This window comes from Carassius auratus, unplaced genomic scaffold (genome assembly GCF_003368295.1).
Source record: "Carassius auratus strain Wakin unplaced genomic scaffold, ASM336829v1 scaf_tig00000885, whole genome shotgun sequence".
NCBI classification, from domain to species: Eukaryota; Metazoa; Chordata; class Actinopteri; order Cypriniformes; family Cyprinidae; genus Carassius; species Carassius auratus.
This window is the reverse complement of record NW_020523330.1, coordinates 1-17,162: the sequence shown is the minus strand read 5'-3', so window position 1 is coordinate 17,162 and position 17,162 is coordinate 1. Positions and strand designations below refer to the sequence as shown.

The 17,162-nt window shown below is 36.5% G+C and overlaps 1 protein-coding gene and 1 long non-coding RNA gene across 2 annotated transcripts; one reads left to right on the top strand and one right to left on the bottom strand.

Moving 5' to 3' along the window:
* The first annotated feature begins 6 nt into the window (after nt 1-6).
* Nucleotides 7-8,017, top strand: LOC113069183 (low-density lipoprotein receptor-related protein 1-like). The gene is made up of 13 exons (XM_026242197.1): nt 7-131; nt 213-391; nt 476-582; nt 686-805; nt 1,012-1,188; nt 1,306-1,446; nt 1,725-1,889; nt 1,988-2,149; nt 2,306-2,474; nt 3,063-3,133; nt 3,309-3,405; nt 4,941-5,085; nt 6,323-8,017. Exons 2-13 carry the CDS (start codon nt 228-230, stop codon nt 6,458-6,460), a joined length of 1,656 nt encoding a protein of 551 aa, XP_026097982.1. The 5' UTR covers nt 7-131; nt 213-227; the 3' UTR covers nt 6,461-8,017.
* A 3,841-nt stretch (nt 8,018-11,858) lies between these two features.
* On the bottom strand, nt 11,859-15,236 carry LOC113069182 (uncharacterized). The gene is made up of 2 exons (XR_003279664.1): nt 15,207-15,236; nt 11,859-12,815 (listed from the first exon to the last, which is right to left on the bottom strand). It is a non-coding gene; the product is annotated as an uncharacterized LOC113069182 (long non-coding RNA).
* Between the last annotated feature and the right edge of the window lie 1,926 nt (nt 15,237-17,162).

Here is a 17,162-nt window from a genome sequence, read left to right as displayed (position 1 = left end):
TTTTCTGGACCAATTGGCACACATCTGGCATTTCCTGCTTCCAGCTGCCCTCTTCGATCTCACCATCAGGTCCTACGTCTAACTCTCACCGCAACACCAGGCAGAGTGAGGGCAGTGTCACCAACCTCGATGTAAGTCGAGACATTCAGTGTTCATTATTAAGCTTCATGCTTTGCAATACCTTAACTGAATTTCCCCGGTCTCCTCTTTAGATTCCAGGTTTGAAGATGCCACGTGGAATTGCGGTAGACTGGGTGGCTGGTAACCTCTACTGGACCGATTCGGGACGTGATGTGATCGAGGTTGCTCAGATTTCAGGCCAGCACAGGAAGACGCTGATTTCTGGCATGATTGATGAGCCTTATGCCATTGTAGTGGATCCTCAGAGAGGGTAAGAAGCATACACTGTACTGTATGTTTTCTTAATTCTACAGTAGAAACGCTTCAGATGGATCGTTTTTGTTTCGTATATCAGAACCATGTACTGGACAGATTGGGGCAATCATCCAAAGATTGAGACGGCAGCCATGGATGGGACACTCAGACAAACCCTGGTCCATGAGAACATCCAATGGCCTACAGGTCTTACCAGCGTAGTGCTGCTTTCAACCATCTGTGTCCATGAAATTAGTTCACTGTATTCAAATTAAATCTGTGTGTTAATGCATACTTCTCTCTAAAACAGGTCTTGCAGTGGACTACTTCAATGAGCGTCTGTACTGGGCAGATGTCAAGCTCTCTATGATTGGCAGTGTGCGTTTGGATGGCTCGGACCCTGTTGTGGCTGTATCTAACATCAAAAACAGTTCAGTAATGCGATTATGCTCTGGGATTAAAGCTCATCCTCGACTGTATCTGCTAAAAAATCTATATTTAGCTATAATATAACTTTCGTTCAAACATTTTTTTTTTTTATATATATACTCTCAAAGGCTATCATTTATATGGTTAAAGAACTGTACAAAACAGTAATATTTGAAACATTAATCAGCTTCTCTTCATTTCTTACAGACCTCCTTCATCCCTTCAGCATTGATATCTTTGAGGATTACATTTATGGTGTTACCTACACCAATAACTTTGTCTTCCGGGTTAACAAGTTTGGGAAAGGTCAGGCGGAGAATCTGACCACTGGCATCAACCACGCAACTGACATAGTCCTATATCACCGCTACAAACAGCCTGAGAGTGAGTGTCTGTGTGAAAGTGTGTGTGGTTTGGACACATTTTTTTAGGGTCTGATTGCAAATCTAAGTGTTTTTTTCTGTGATCTAAAACGTCTTTTTTGTTGTTGTTTTTTTACAGTGACTAACCCATGTGATAGGAAGAAGTGTGAATGGTTGTGTTTACTCAGTCCCAGTGGGCCAGTGTGCACCTGTCCTAATGACCACATCCCGGACAACGGTACCTGTACAGAGGTGCCTCCAGCGACCCAATCCCCCTTCAGTAAGACCCTGCTTTCACACTATATCCTAATTCATTTTAGGCCACAGCCAGAACAATGCTGAAGCTACTTATTACACTGAGGAAAAAAAAAAAAACATATATATATATATATAACATTTGACATGGTAAATATTGTCCATATGCAGTTTTTTGAGCTTGATTGAATGCATTTATATTTTTTTCTGATGCTTCATGAGCATAAATTCATTTGTTAGGTATTTCTCAACATAATTAAATTAAAAATTCAGTCAGTCATCTTTAACATATTTTTCTTTTAGCTCCTACATGTAATGTTCAGTGCCAGAATGGTGGCAGCTGTTTCCTCAACGCATGGAGCCAGCCCAAATGTCGCTGTCCCACCAGTTACAGTGGAGAACGCTGTGAAATCAACCAGTGCAGAGACTACTGTCAGAACGGAGGAACCTGCTCCCCTTCACGCACAGGTACACACACTCACAGACACATTGTGCCTTTGTGACCAGGGTTTTGCACATTTATCTTTAGAGCTACATCCGCAACACATCCCGTTTCCTCTCTCCAGGTGCTCCTACCTGCCGCTGTCAGACTGGCTTCACTGGCCCCAAATGTAACCTACATGTTTGCAACAACTACTGCCAGAATGGGGGCAACTGCACTGTCAACCAGGGCAACCAGCCAACCTGCCGTTGTCCAAAGGGCTTCTTGGGTGACCAGTGCCAATACAGTGAGTTTAACTCCTTGTCACTTTAAATAGAGGGTTCAGTAATTTCTAAAATTTCCATTGTCTTAATGTTTTTTTTATTAGCTGTTTGAATCCAAACAGAAGTCTTGCTAATAAATAAAACAAAGTCAAATAAGTACTGGGAATCAATCTGTGCAGGTCATTGTGAGGACTTCTGTAAGAATGGAGGTACTTGTATGGAGATGATGAATGGCACTAAACATTGCCAGTGTTCTGAGTCATACTTTGGTCCACAATGTGAGCTGAGCAAGTGTGAATACTGTGGAATGGGCAAGTGTGAAGTGCTAGGCAGCGGGATAACATGCAAGTACGTACCAGCACATTCAACTCACTGTGCTTTCATAGTCTACCAACATTTAGCCTTAGCTTGTTTGAAATAATGTGTCGTATAAATATGGATCAGTTGTGTGCTTCTGTTTTTGTGGGTGCTGTGATAATTTATGTTCTTCTGTGAAGATGCGGTAATAACAGCCACGCAGCCGTACGTGCTACACCTGTGGTGACTTCTGCAATTGAGGGCCAGTGCTCTATAGGACCATAAATACTAAGCTGCCACAGTGCAGGTAAAGAGCTGTATAAAAAGAAATGCCTTTTATGTTCTTGCAGATGTTTTGGTTGGCAAAAAGTAAAAGAAAAAACACCAATAGATTAAAATGCACTTAAAATGGACAATGAGACTGAAAATAGAACTATAGAAAATAGAAAACAAAAAATAGGCCTAGTACTGAACCTCTGTGGTACTCCAGATAAAAGATAATCTACCTGAATGTCCTGAATTCTGGACTTGAGATAGCTGACAAACTTGTTTATATAGCATTATCTTAAAAATATATAATAACATGATTCTGTATAAGGATGGCCAGTAATTTAAAGTGTGTGTGTGTGTGTTATGTAGGTGTCACACCGGCTGGGCAGGTTTCCGCTGTGAGCTCAATGTCGCCCCTGTTCAAAAATCAGACTCTGGAAGTAAGTTCCAGCATTCCTTTCATCTCTCTTTTCATTTCTCTCAGATTCATATTCAGTTTAGTTTGGCAAGGTAAACTAAAAGAAGCTTTGAAAGATAGTTTTTTGTATGCCTGTTGCTATGAAGAAATCTGTTGTAATTAGTATAATAATGATGTATGTTTCTTCTTTTGTGTAGATACTCCGTCAGTGGTCATCCCAGTGATGCTACTGCTCTTACTTGCACTGTTAGTGGTTGGTGCCATCTTGTGGTACAAGAAGAGATGCGTGGGTAAGTACATATAACAATTTCAGCATGTACAAAAGAGACACTCCAGGGCAATAGCCAAAATAATTTTGTGTATTGATCAGACCTTTTTTCCTGTCATCTTCCTCATTTTGCTGTAGAGCAAGGATCTTTGACACTTTCAGTTCGAGGGCCTTAGTATTTTTGATAGACCTTATATAATAATTATATGATTCTATATATTACCATATTTGTTCAGCTGAAGGAAATAAATGTACATAATTATTGTGTATTATAAGGGTATGATTATATTATACATAAAAAAAAACTGGTTAAAGTAAATATTTTACATATAATTATATAATTTACATTTATATTAATTAACATGTTATAAAAAATGGATTTTTGTTTTAATACTTATTTCTCCTACGAAATTTTGTCTAAAGCCCGGGATTTAGTCTAAATTTAGTCTAAAGTTGGCGAGCACGATTCAACATGTCAATGCAACGTCTGGGCCATCAGCTAGAGTGTGAATTTTGATTGGTTGTTCAGTTTAGCGAACGAGTCATTGCCCAAGAATTAGAACGCGTTTTTTTAAATATCGTAAATATTAGTTGGTTTGCAGTCCGCTGTAGTCTGTGCAGTGTGTTCAAGCGTAGCATTGTGGTCCAGACGCTGCCGACACAAGGCGACAACACCATCGGCTTTCATCGCTGCTAGTTCTTTGAAGTCACCTTAAGCTCATCCGATAATTAGCAAACCCTCTTCAGTACCCTGTTGAAGACCCCTGCTTTAGAGCATTAATTCCTGCACATTCCTCTTTAATTTATTACTAAACTCAATTTCCAGCTCTCTCACTTTCTCTCTCTGTGGTTAAACTGCATCTTTCTGTCTCTCAGGTCTGTGAGGCAGGGCAAGCCCAGCTCCAGATGTTCGCGGTAACTTTGACTCTATAACAGCAGGCTCTCATCCTCGTCCATCCTCTCCTCTCTTCTCTTCCTCCCCCATCATCATACTCTTCCTCTCTTTCTCCCTGCTTCTCCTGCCTGATCCTGTACTGTTACTGTGGTATCCCTGTGTGTTTTTTTTACCAGTTTCAACACAGGGATCTATTGATGACAGCTAAAATAGATCAACTGGTTGGTGCAAGACGCAGCGCTGGGCTGCGTCCTGTCCCTCTCACTCCTCTTGCGCCATCCTGTAGACGTGTGTCCGTTTTTTATATGTCCGTGAGAGCAGTGTTGCTGTGCTTGAAGTGTTTGGCACCTTATTGACCGTAGCGGACCATGTCTTGTGGATATCCAGCTTTCTTTAAGACCCTGCAGAGTTGTTCACTCTGGCTGGCAGTCTCCACCTGAAAGCACATGGATGGTTCCTCAAAGTGTCATGGCTCCTTGCACTTGTGTTTATACGGCAGGAGAGACCCTGGTGGATGTAGCTGTGTGTCTGTGTTTGTGAGTTGCTTGGAGATAGGCTACTTTGTGTGTGTGAGTGTAACTCCCTGTGCCTTGGCTCGGCCTGCAGAGGTGTGTTGTGAAGAAGCTTGGACAAAGTATAACTGCTTACTGGTGTTTGTGTCTGCAGCGCTAAAGGATTCCAGCACCAGAGGATGACCAACGGAGCCATGAACGTTGAGATCGGGAACCCGGCGTACAAGATTTACGAAGGAGAGCCTGATGATGACGCAGGCGAGCTGCTGGACTCCGAGTTCAGTCTGGATCCAGATAAGGTGACCCCTTTATGTCATTCTCCAACCCCCTTGTAGGGGATTTTTGACATTTAGATTTTTTTAATATTATTTATTATAACTGTGTATTTTAAAGTGTATATTTTGTAATCATTTGTTTCTGTTGAAATGTTATTAGTGATAAAATGTTTAACATTAAAGTATCAAATAATGCAATGTTTTGTATAATATATGAATGGTGAATGGAACGAATGCACTATATGAGGTGATTCCAGTAGTAAATAAAAAAAAGTTTTGAAAATAGATATGACCAGGTTGTATGAATCGGACATTCAAGACGCACTCATTTATATCTATTGAAAGGAGACGAGAAACCAGTTTGTGACTTACGTAAGAATCTTTTGAATGTGAATTGTATTATAATAGAATGTCCAATTTTAATTTAGACAATATATTAAAAGACTTTTTTTTTTGTTTCTCCTGTAAAAAGTTTCTTAAAAAGTATGATTTTTGTATAGTGATTGTTTCTTACGAAAATGTTATAGTACTGTTTATGATCTATTGAAATGATACAGTTAATGTGGCCATGAATATAGACATTGTTGCTGATGTGGCGTTAAAACATAAATACATTTATATAAAATATTATAAAATATAGTTTATATTTGTCTAATATCATTCAAATCAAAATGACAGTATTACACAATTTGATTTTATATAATTTTATGTTAATATAATTTTATATTCAATTATATAAAAAAATATATTCTTATTATTGTATTTAGTTATTGTTCTTGAATTATATATATATCAGTGTGGGTGTGTGAAAAAATTATATATATATTTCAACCAGAACTTTAAATAGTATTTAAATACAAATAATAATCAAAATAATTTAAATAGTTTTACAATATTTCTATTTGATAAAATAAATATATTATGATCATATATGAAACATTTTAATTATAAGTTTGGTAAATGAAAATATTTTACATAATTTTATATAGGGCCTAATATATGATTATATATACCAGTACTTTATTTAAATTCTAGTTTGGTTAGAGAAATGATTTAATTTTTATTTCACTCTTGCAGTCTAAAAGAGTGTCTTGAATATCCATTTATCATACTGTATATTATAATTTTGGTATTGCATAAATTCACTTAGTTTTTAGTTGATTATTTTTAATATACGTCATTAAAATAGTTTGGCATTTTAAAATCTTTTATGGACATTAAAAAAATCATCGGCTTATCAGTATCTGTATCTCTCTTGCAGCCCACAAACTTCACCAACCCTGTATATGCCACTCTCTACATGGGCGCCCATAACAGCCGTAACTCTCTGGCCAGCACAGACGAGAAGAAAGAGCTGCTGTCTGCAGGAGATGACGACATGGGAGACCCTCTGGCATAGAGTCCCGGCCGGACGCCCACCCTCACGCAGACCTTTATGCCTTTACATGTCAAAGGAAAAGCAACAACAGCAGGAACACTGTACAAAATGTAAAAAAAAAAAAACACACAAAAAACATAAACATGAAGGACACTTTTGTATGTGATCGCAGTATTATATTTTATTCTTCGAGAAATCCTTCTGGTCAACAAAAGAAAGCATTTTCTATACATGTACTTTTCTTTCCCTTCCCTGTTTTTCTTTTCTTTTTTTCAGACTTTGCATACCTAATTTCTCGCCCTTGCCCTCCATTTAGCCACTACCTCTGTGCTCAACAAGATGCCAACAACAATATGGGAAATCCTTTTTTTTTTCTTTTTTTTTTTTAACGTTTATTTTTGTATCAATTGTATAGAGATCAATGTTTCTTTTAGGAAAAGCAAAATTGCCAAGTGTTGCTAATGAAATGTGAGGGAGGGGTGCACGGCCGACTGAATGATAACAGATGCTGACTCGGCCCGTGTGTGATTGCAGATGGCTGGACGAGTCGGCATCGCTTTTATTTCTATACTGTTATCTCAGAGAACAACGCTTACGATGATTGTCATACTTCTTGCACAGATTGATTTTATATATATTTACATATATAATTAACAAAGTGTCTTGACAAATATACCCAGGAATACAAGCAGACACCCGTACGAATAGCAGTATAACTGTCTTTGTTTTAGCTTCGTTTTTTTTAATGGATGAAAAGATGTTGATTGAATCAAGGAGTGAGTGAATCCAAACGGATGGTAAATGTAAGGTCATTCCAGAACTGTTTCCAGGGTATCAGTGGCCTTGGTGTGTACGCAAGTGGTACGTCCAAAGGATGCGGGCCTCATCTGACGCCATGTCTTCCAGTACGCCGGAAACAGCCAGGAGAAATGCTCAGATGATTGTCATCTGCTCATTGGGAGCTGTATGTCACTTTTAGTTCACTAGTTTTGTGTCTTATGGACTTTATGCTCAGTGTAAGTGCATTCCTGTGAGGTTTGTGTGGATCCAGTAATAAGTCACTGCCTTGCTGCTACTCTTCCCATCATTCTCATCTGCCTGACCTGTAGAGAGACTCGGCCAGCCCTGCTTGTGGCCGAGCGTCCACTGCTTCTATTGGAGGTAACCCGTGTGCCATAGGCTAATGCATGGATCGAACAGCTCATAAAGACTAGCATCGGCTCAACAGATACATGTTAACAGTATTCATCCGAGCATCTGGACTTAACGTAAAGTGTCTGCTCTGTTTACGATCAAATGTAATTTAGCACGGCCCTCGGTGGCCTTTTACTGTCACAGATGACTAGTGTCACAACCCTGCAACCGTTTCTGTAGTTTTGTTGGTACATTTTTTTATATATATATATATATATATATATACAAAATAATTAAACTGCTTTTTATAGTAGAAATGCATGGTGGCTCAACCCTTCTTTTGGAGAGACCATGTGATGTTCGTTTCTTTTGTTTCCAGCTGGAGATCATCATGAATCACAGACAATAACACATATTAAAAATAAAAAATGTGTACATAACTAATATAGAAGTGGTTTCTGGATTGGTGCTCTGCTGTAGTTTGGCGATTGGGTACGAGTGGTCATTTTAGAAACTGTTTTCCAACAGAATGCATTGTGCAAATGCATTATTTCAATGCTGAATCTAAAACAATTACTGTTGTCCTAGTACTAGATATGATCAAGGTGAATAGAAGTAAAATGGGGCTCTTTATGGTTGTCATTTGTATTAAGCTAAAATATGATTCCCAGATGTTTTAACTCCTTACAAAAAATACCATAACAATAATCTACAATATACAGTGTAAAAAGTAAGTAATAGATCCAAAGGTTGTCCCACTTCACCTGTATATTTACTGCAGTACACTAGGGAGATTGTATTAATCAAATTCATACAAAGGTAAAGTCAAGTATCAAATGTTTTATTTGCCACTTCAACAGAATATCCAGTTAAATGCTGTATTCACTGGTCTAGTTCAACCAAATAACATTAATACTTTGGTACATTCAACTTGTGCTTTGCATTTCCTCCCAAATGGCTTAATTTACATCTAAAAAATAAAAGTTCAGTCTTAGAAACAACTCCCAAGAAGATATAAAAGTTGTTAGTGTTTAATTGATCGTTTTCACGTGACGTCACACTGGAGGGCAGAACGAAGCTTTGATCCACTGACCTATGCAGACTGCATTAAGCAGTGTAGTAAAACCATAGACTGTAAAAAAAATACATATATATCCCTCTGGGGTTCTTCGGTCATTTATGACCCGAAATTTTTAAAAAAAAAAATGTTACAAATCGTAGCTTCATCGGAATGGTCCGAAACTTGGTGACTTTTTTGGTACTTGGTATATGAACACCCCAAAAAATTGGGGACAGGATTTTAAAAGTCTAAGTGGTCGTAAAAAAAATAGTCACACTCAGGGTGGAAATGAATGGGAAATTTGCAAAAATATGAAAATACTGAGTTTTTTTGTGTGTACAATCTACAAATCAGCCACGATGCAGAAAAAAAGCATACAACAGTGAAGGGGTGAATCTCTAAAACATCAAGAGTGCAAAACAGACAAAAAAATTCACACACACACACTTATACACACAAAAACACACACAAATGAAAGTATCATTGCAAAAGCTAATTTTGGGAAATGTGTGAAATAAAATAAATTATTCATCAATGTAAGAAATAAAGTGCACAGCAATAAAAGCATGAGGCTGTAAGCCATCAAGGTTGCAAAATAGACACACTCACTCACACACACACACACATAGGGAAATATGAGACTGGTGAAACTGTAACAGAGATATGTGAGAATATGTGAAATAAAATCAATGAATCAAATAAAGGGGAGACATTGGATCCAAAATGCAAAAGTCACACACCATGTCTCTCTCTTGAACACACACACACACACACAAACACACACACACAAGCACGTGTGCACGCACGCACGCACACACGCACAAACAGAGTAAGGTCAAAGGATGGAATTCTTCCCTAGTAACCTCCAGGCCTATTCGAGCGACCCAGGCCCAGCGTGACACTTTTTTTATTTTTCTATTTTCCATTTACATGTACTGTTTGAAAATGATTATACGTTTGCTGTTATTTTTGTTTTTGTTAATAATTGCTGTTGGCAATTTTGAAGAGTTACTGTTCATTGAATTGCAAAAAATAATTTTAATGGAAATGTTTATAATAAAAGGTAAATAAAAATATGTTATGATTTAAATAATGTAATTTTTTTATAAAGTTAGAATTAAAACAATGGGTAACAAAATGCTTTCCATTTGTTCTCTTTCTAGTGCAATGTTCAGGTTTGACTGTATTATAAAGTAAAACTGGCACTTGAAATTACCATTTAAATCAACCAAACAAACAAACAAAAAAAAGAACTTGACAAAAATAGTCTTTGAGAATCTGTGATTATATATTAAAATCCACAACCTGAAATAAATAGGCAAATATGTGCAAAAATCACTAGAATTCACAAGCCTTTCTACAGAGAGCTGTACATTCTCTCTAGTGGTAAAAATGTGCTATTGCATGATAAAAATGCTTAATTTGTCCACCAGATGGCACCAATCTAATTTCAAAAATTGTTTTCTATAGGCCTTGGCTGTACTTTAAAATAAAATACAGCATTAATAAAAATAAAAATACATATATATATAAATGTTCTATTATATTCAATGGGAAAAAATGGATCATAATTATTGCATAAAAATTCATTATTATCATAAAATTCTCTCAAAACACAAAAAAAGAAAGAAAAAATATTATTGAACAAAAATACATTTGATTGATTTTACTGAAAAAAAGTATACCTGAATCCCGGCCTCTGGGTCATTTTTGACCCGAAGGTCCTGAGTGTGACTCATAAATGAAGAACCCCAGAGGGATATATATATATACCGGGATATAAAAACAATGTGCAAAGTTTCACATGAAATGGAAAACTGAACCATTACTTTAAATATTTGCTGCTGGGAAACAGGTGGAAAAGTTGCTTTTCTATGGATATTTTGCCCTCCAAGTCGTCGAGCCTGTCACGTGACATGTTTTCACTTCCGTTTAGTTAGACACTTCCGGTTCTGACTTCTGTTTGGTCAGAACAGCGTCCCAACCATAGACATCATATATACATGTCTATGGTCCCAACCATAGACTGTATAAAAACAGGTCCCAGCCAAGTTTTTGTTGGGGCTATCTTATCTCTTCTAGCGGAAAAACGCCACTAAAATTATTTTTCTTAACGTAATAATTATAATTTCTGTCCTTGTTATCAAACTTTTATAAAAGCAGTAAGAAATTGAGGCCGTTTGTCCTGACATTTTATCCTACCCGTCTGATTTTCCTACCAGGGTTTACTGCGCATGCGCACATCAATATTGGGTTGATAACTTTTTTTTAAAGGTGCAGTGTGTAATATTTACACCTATCTATTTACAGAAATGAAATATAATATACATAACTATGTTTTCAGATGTGTATAAAGACCTTTCTTAATGAACCGTTATGTTTTTATTACCTTATATTGAGCTATTTTTTATCTACATACACCATGTGTCCCCTTAAATTGAAGTGGCCACCATGTTTCTACAGTAGCCCTAAATGGACAAACTGCTCTACAGAGCGTGTATCGAACATTGTTGTTTTTATGAATAAAACACAGACACAATGAATAACAAGTCTGGGAGGTATCAAAATCTGACAGGGTAGCACAAATCACCATACTGAATTGTGAATATAACTGACAGCACATTCCGAACAAAGTAACTAAGTAAAGCGCTGCCTTGCGTAAGTTAATGCTAAAATAAAGCTCATAAAATTTCATATCGAGTCACTAGTTGCATAATCATTTCTTATTCAATTATAATAAGTATTCTATTAGGGAGATATTAGATAATAAAATTAATCTTATAAAAGCAGAACCTGATTTTACCAAGTGAGACATGTTCCTGGGACAACATTGTGATTAACCAATCAGATTTTTAGAACCAGTTTATAGATTTTGTGAAGTTTACGCTTAAAATCAGTGTTTGGTGCTTGTACATCAGTGTCATTCATCTATCATTTCCTCTGATTTTAGGGATTACTCATGGTTAAGGTTAGGTTTAGGTGTAGGGATATGGTTAAGAATATATTTTTGGAGTAAAATGTTGTTCCAGGGTCAACAAAATATGTTGACCTAGGAACACATCGAACTTGGCAAAATCAGGACGTGCCTTATAAAACGTTATTGTGAAGTGAATACAAATACAAATGTCCTTCATTTTACTAACTCTGCAAATGAGTGAACTGCACACCCAAAATATTCTGTTATATCATCTTTACAATCATGGAGTGATTCCCATTGGATAAAAAATGCATTTATATACATAAGAATTCTGTGTGGTAAAGAATGGATCCGAACATCATTCTCTGAGAAAGAATACGTTTCAAGGCATGGCATAACGTTATGTACACTTTGTTCTGGTACATGCGCATTAAACATTTAAAAAGCTGGGTGAAGAAGGCACCATCAACAAGCCTACAAGGCACATGAATCAAATAGAGCACTTCAGGCTCTTTTGTTAAAGCTACAATGGATAACTGCATATAATATTTACATTAAGCATTCAAAATGTTACAACATAATAATTAACACAAGTATAAACTTAGATACATCAATATTGGCTATAAGAAATAATACTGACTCAGCAGAAAGGCACTTCTTTGTAACGATAGGGTAACAATACTGGAGACAGACTAGTCCACTCCAGGTAGTTAGGATTAATACATCTTTTTGAGTTCATAGCTAATAAAAGAACTGTACAAACGGGCTCAGGCCTGAAAGTCAGTGACCTCAAGTCATGCTTACATTGCACAATAAAAGGAAATCCACGTTAATGGGTGTGCAATCCCAATAGAAGGCTCTTCAGGGTCAGCAGGCTAGTGTTACTGCTGTCGGTTTGTCAATCACAACAAGCATTTTTCCTGTGCCAACACAAGCTGTTACAGACTCTCCTCAGGATTTGCGTACGCGAGAGTTCGTGAGGCCGCCCTTAATGTCTGTGCTTTTATGGCTTTATTGAAAGAGCCTCCAGTGCAGAATCCAAAAAGGATTTCCATAAATAAATAACAACTTCCACATCCCCTTAAAACCAAAGATACTGGTTTGGTCCTGCACTTCCCTCAGTCACTGTGAATTGCAGGAAGATCCCATTTCAGAAGAAAGCGGGGGGAAAGTAGCATTGGGTGAGTGAGTGAGGGGTCTTTAGGGTCGCTTCCACCCATTCCGGATCACCGCGTCAGCTCGCAGGAAGGGCTGGCTTCGGAGATCTGTGAGTGGGGAAGGGAGAGAGTTAGAGTTAGATCAGGGAACATTTAGGGTAGCAGGGGTCACTCTCAGCACTTGAGCTGGCTGCTAATATTTGTGCTGTCTTTGAAAGGGTTGAAGGAATGCCGAATTCTGTAGATCTTACTTTTCTAGATCTTAAAGGAACAGTTCACCCAAAAAGGAAAATTCTGTCATTTACCCAGCCTCATGTCATTCATGCTTTTATTTATCTAGGAAAGGAGATATTTAGCATAATGTTGATACCATTCTTGTCCTTAGAATGAAAAGCAACTGAATGGCAGCTGTCAATCTCCAAAATGGAATAATGTGTCACTGTTTCCACAAAAACATTAAAGGGAAATATCACCCAAAATGAACATTTATTCACTCTCATGTCATTCCAAACCTCTAGGAGTTCATTTTTTTCTGCTAAACACAAAAGAAGATATTTTGAGGAATGATGGTAAACAAACAGTTGATGGTAGCAATTGACTTCCATGGTATGGGAAAAATACTATGGAAGACAATAGGGAGACACATTCTTTTTACAGATTATCTAATTTTGTGTTCAACAGAAAAAAAATAGCGAGGAGTAAATGACAGTATTTTCATGTTTTTGGGTGAACTATCCCTTTAAGCAGCACAACACCGATTGTAATAAGAAATGTCTCTTGAACATAAAATCAGCATATTTAATTGATTTCTGAAGGATCATGTGACACAGGCATAAAAAATAAATAAATGTTTAAGACGAAAGAATGGTAGTGCATTAAAACAGCACCTTGGTCATTTTACAAAATTTCTCCTTTTGTGTTCCACAAAAGGGTTTTAAATGACTTAAGGCGTAAATGACATTTCATTTTTTGTGTGAATTATTCCTTTTAAAGTAAAAAAACTAAATGCAGTTAATATTTATCTCAATAACTGCTTCTAGTATAAACACAGGCATGGCCCTGCACTCATAAAGCGCACACACAGTAAAACACTAACAGAGACACAAAACAAAATACAATCACTGCAGTACGACTATTCAACACAAATACATAACTGATAGATTCAGTGTTCAGCAAGGTCTTAAAAGATGCTATAACATTTCCATATATAATAAACACTACACCACTATATACAGTAACCATTACAGATAGATCTTGCTGAACAGAACACAGAGTTGCATGCAGGTGATGAAATAGTAGAGGACATAAACATGTTAGACAGACGGCACAGTGCAAAGATATAGCGGACAAACACAGCTTTACATGCAACAGTGATGACAAGAAAATAGAGATTCCATTTCTAATATACGCTACTGAAGAAAAGCTAACAAAAATTTTACTAGTAAAATAATATGAGATTATACTGATTAGTTTGTAATAAGATTTGATATCTATGAGGTTATATAAAACTATAAAAATGTTGTAGTTTATATTAAACATCTTAAGGTATAAATAGTAAAAAAAAAATAATAATAATAATTGTGGGATGTAAATGCGGGGGGAAAAGTAAAAACTCAGAACTGCTAGAAGAATTATTTTTTTTTTCCTTAAAAAATGTCAATATTTCACAGTTCTCTTTTTTTTTTCTCAAAATTTTGAGAAAAAAATCAAAATTCCCAAAAAGATTAAAAAAAAATAATAATTTTAATTTTTTTATTCAGTGGTAAAACTATATATATATATATATATATATATACATAATTAGTTATCTTATTGTTTGACACAATGACAAGTTTCATAAAATATGAATTTAACAATGCAAAAAAAGCAATATTCAGTACAAGACTGCATTTGGCCACATAAGCTTCAGCATTGTAGCAATGTGCAAATATAGCACCGCTAAAGCAACTGAAAGGCAGACAGGAGCAAAGCGTCATGAAGCTCCATGATGCCTTTCTTACCCTCCAATTATTTAGTGCTCAAATTTACTCAGATTAATCCCCTGTTCTGCTGGAAAGGTAGAACAAAGAGTTATGGGAGAGAAAATGAGAGTTAGCAGGTGACAAACAAGTGAAAATAATAAGGACTGTTACACAGGCCAAATCTCTCTGGACAATATGACAAACAGAAATTATTATTATTATTAAATCATAAAGGCATACATGTAAAAAATCAGGAAAGCAACAGTTTTACAGTACAAATATGATTATATTATATTATATTATAATATTATATATATATTAAAGACAGATGATTTTATACTTTTCAGTCCATTTGTCATAATTCCATTGAGAAAGATTTGGCGGTCCCTGTTTCAGGTCTGTGAACAGCCACAGCTTGTGCTTCCTACAATTCCATTGTGCGTTGGTTAGTAAAGGATGCTGGGTAACCAAGTGACAGAATGGGTCATGCGAGTGGTTGTATGCATGCACTTTGCAACTTGTAAGAGAACGGGACAACCTGCGGCATTAGGGGCAGGTTTTTTGGGGGTTTGGGGGGCTAGCAGATGGACTCGTCGAAGAGGTTGGTATCGCAGAAGAAGCGAGAGCCCCGTTTGGCCGTGCGGGCTGTGAAGGGCACACTCTTCAGCACTGAGGGAGGGAGGGAGGGAGGTCAGAGACAGAACGTTATATCTGAGGTTAAGAAGGAGCATGTGTTCCTTAAAGAGAAACCACTTGTTTTGACTCTTGCAACGTCCTGGCATTTTTGTGCAGGATTTTTCTTGTGCAATTTTCTTCACATAGGTACACTATCTTTCAAATATTAGGGGTCAGAAAAAAAATGTTTTGTTTGTTTGTTTTTTAGGAAGGATTAATCAAATTAATCAAAAGTGAGAGTACAAATATGTAGATTTTAAACTACATTTTAAGCTATTCTTTCAAAATTTTCTATTCACAAAAAAAGAAGCATATAGAATGAATACTGGAATGCACATTAGATCGATTTATAAAGGATCATGTGACACTGTAGACGATGAAGTAATGGCTGCTGAAAATTCAATCAAAGGAAAAAAAAATGATATTTGAATGTATATTAAAACAGAAATCACATTTTAAATTACACCTAGTTGTACTGTATTTTTGAAGAAAATAAATGCAACCTTTATGAGACCTCTTTCAAAAACATTAATAAAATCTTACAGATCCCAAACTTTTGAACAGTAGTGTGTATCTCAGATGGAGGAATTTGTTTGTTTTTTAAGGAAAAACTACTCCATTAACCTGAGCACAGGATATACATGGGTAAACTTTAGGAATAAACCATTAAATTACATGTTAAACATACAAACATGTTCAAGTCAAAACCTAAGCATTACTAGAGATTAAATCCTGATTACTTTGTGACTGGGGTAACAGAATAGGAGAAGTGCCTATTCTTCATTCTGTCAGTAATATCTACGGCTTCTTAAGGCTGGGACGTTGTTTACTGAAATGTTAAAATAGCAAAAAGTTCCCTATTTGTGCAGAACCTCTGGACTACATTTAAAGAGACATTTTTAGCAATTTTGTCCGTATTGCAATATATGAAAATCTTAGGTGAATGAGTGTTTGCCAAAAAAAAAAAAGAAAAAAGGAAAAAAGATTCAGTGGTTATTAATTTATAATAAATATAGATACCCTAAATTGAGAGCATTATGTGAAAGATACATTATAGTCTTTTGTTATTAAAAATGATAGTATTTCTGCAATCTCTTTTAAGAGCATCCTGTACAATTGATTTACATACTTTAGAAAGAGATCCATTTAGTTAGTATGCCTTCTAAATAACACTGAATATCCCTGAGGGTTGATGCAAATTCCGAACCATTGGTTTTAACTGATATGCACTTGTAAAGTGTGATGATTGAGCTGTAAGGGCCGATGTTTAACATAACACAGAGTACACTGCTGATGTGGAGAGCTGTGGACCACCACAGTGATTGTGGACCCCTGGCTGATGGGTATTGTAGTCCTGCCTGGCCCACCTGTGATAATGTCTTCAATGGTGCCATCTTTGCCCTCATATACGGGCCGGTGGTCCTTGGCTTGTCTGCGCCGGAGCTCTGCGATCAGTTCCTGCTGCTGCTGTCGCTTCTTTTGAGCCTGAACCTGCAGTGGAAAAAAACAAATACATGTTTACCACTAATATCAACTGGAGGTGCTTGAAATATTTAATGGATGCAAGGGCAAATTAACTAGAATAGAATGGTATTATAGGAAAAAAACTGCAAGTGGTATGCTTACATGCACTAATTTTCATCCATTGGATTCAATCCAATCTGATTCAGATTCTGAAAGTTCTGTTTATATTACCCTCAATGTTTAAATGCGATTCCCATATTCATTTGCATGTGCATTACATGTATTCTGAACAAAATGTGTTGCTTTCAGAACCAGAGAACGCCACTGCCACAATTTCAAGAGTTTTCAAGAGTAT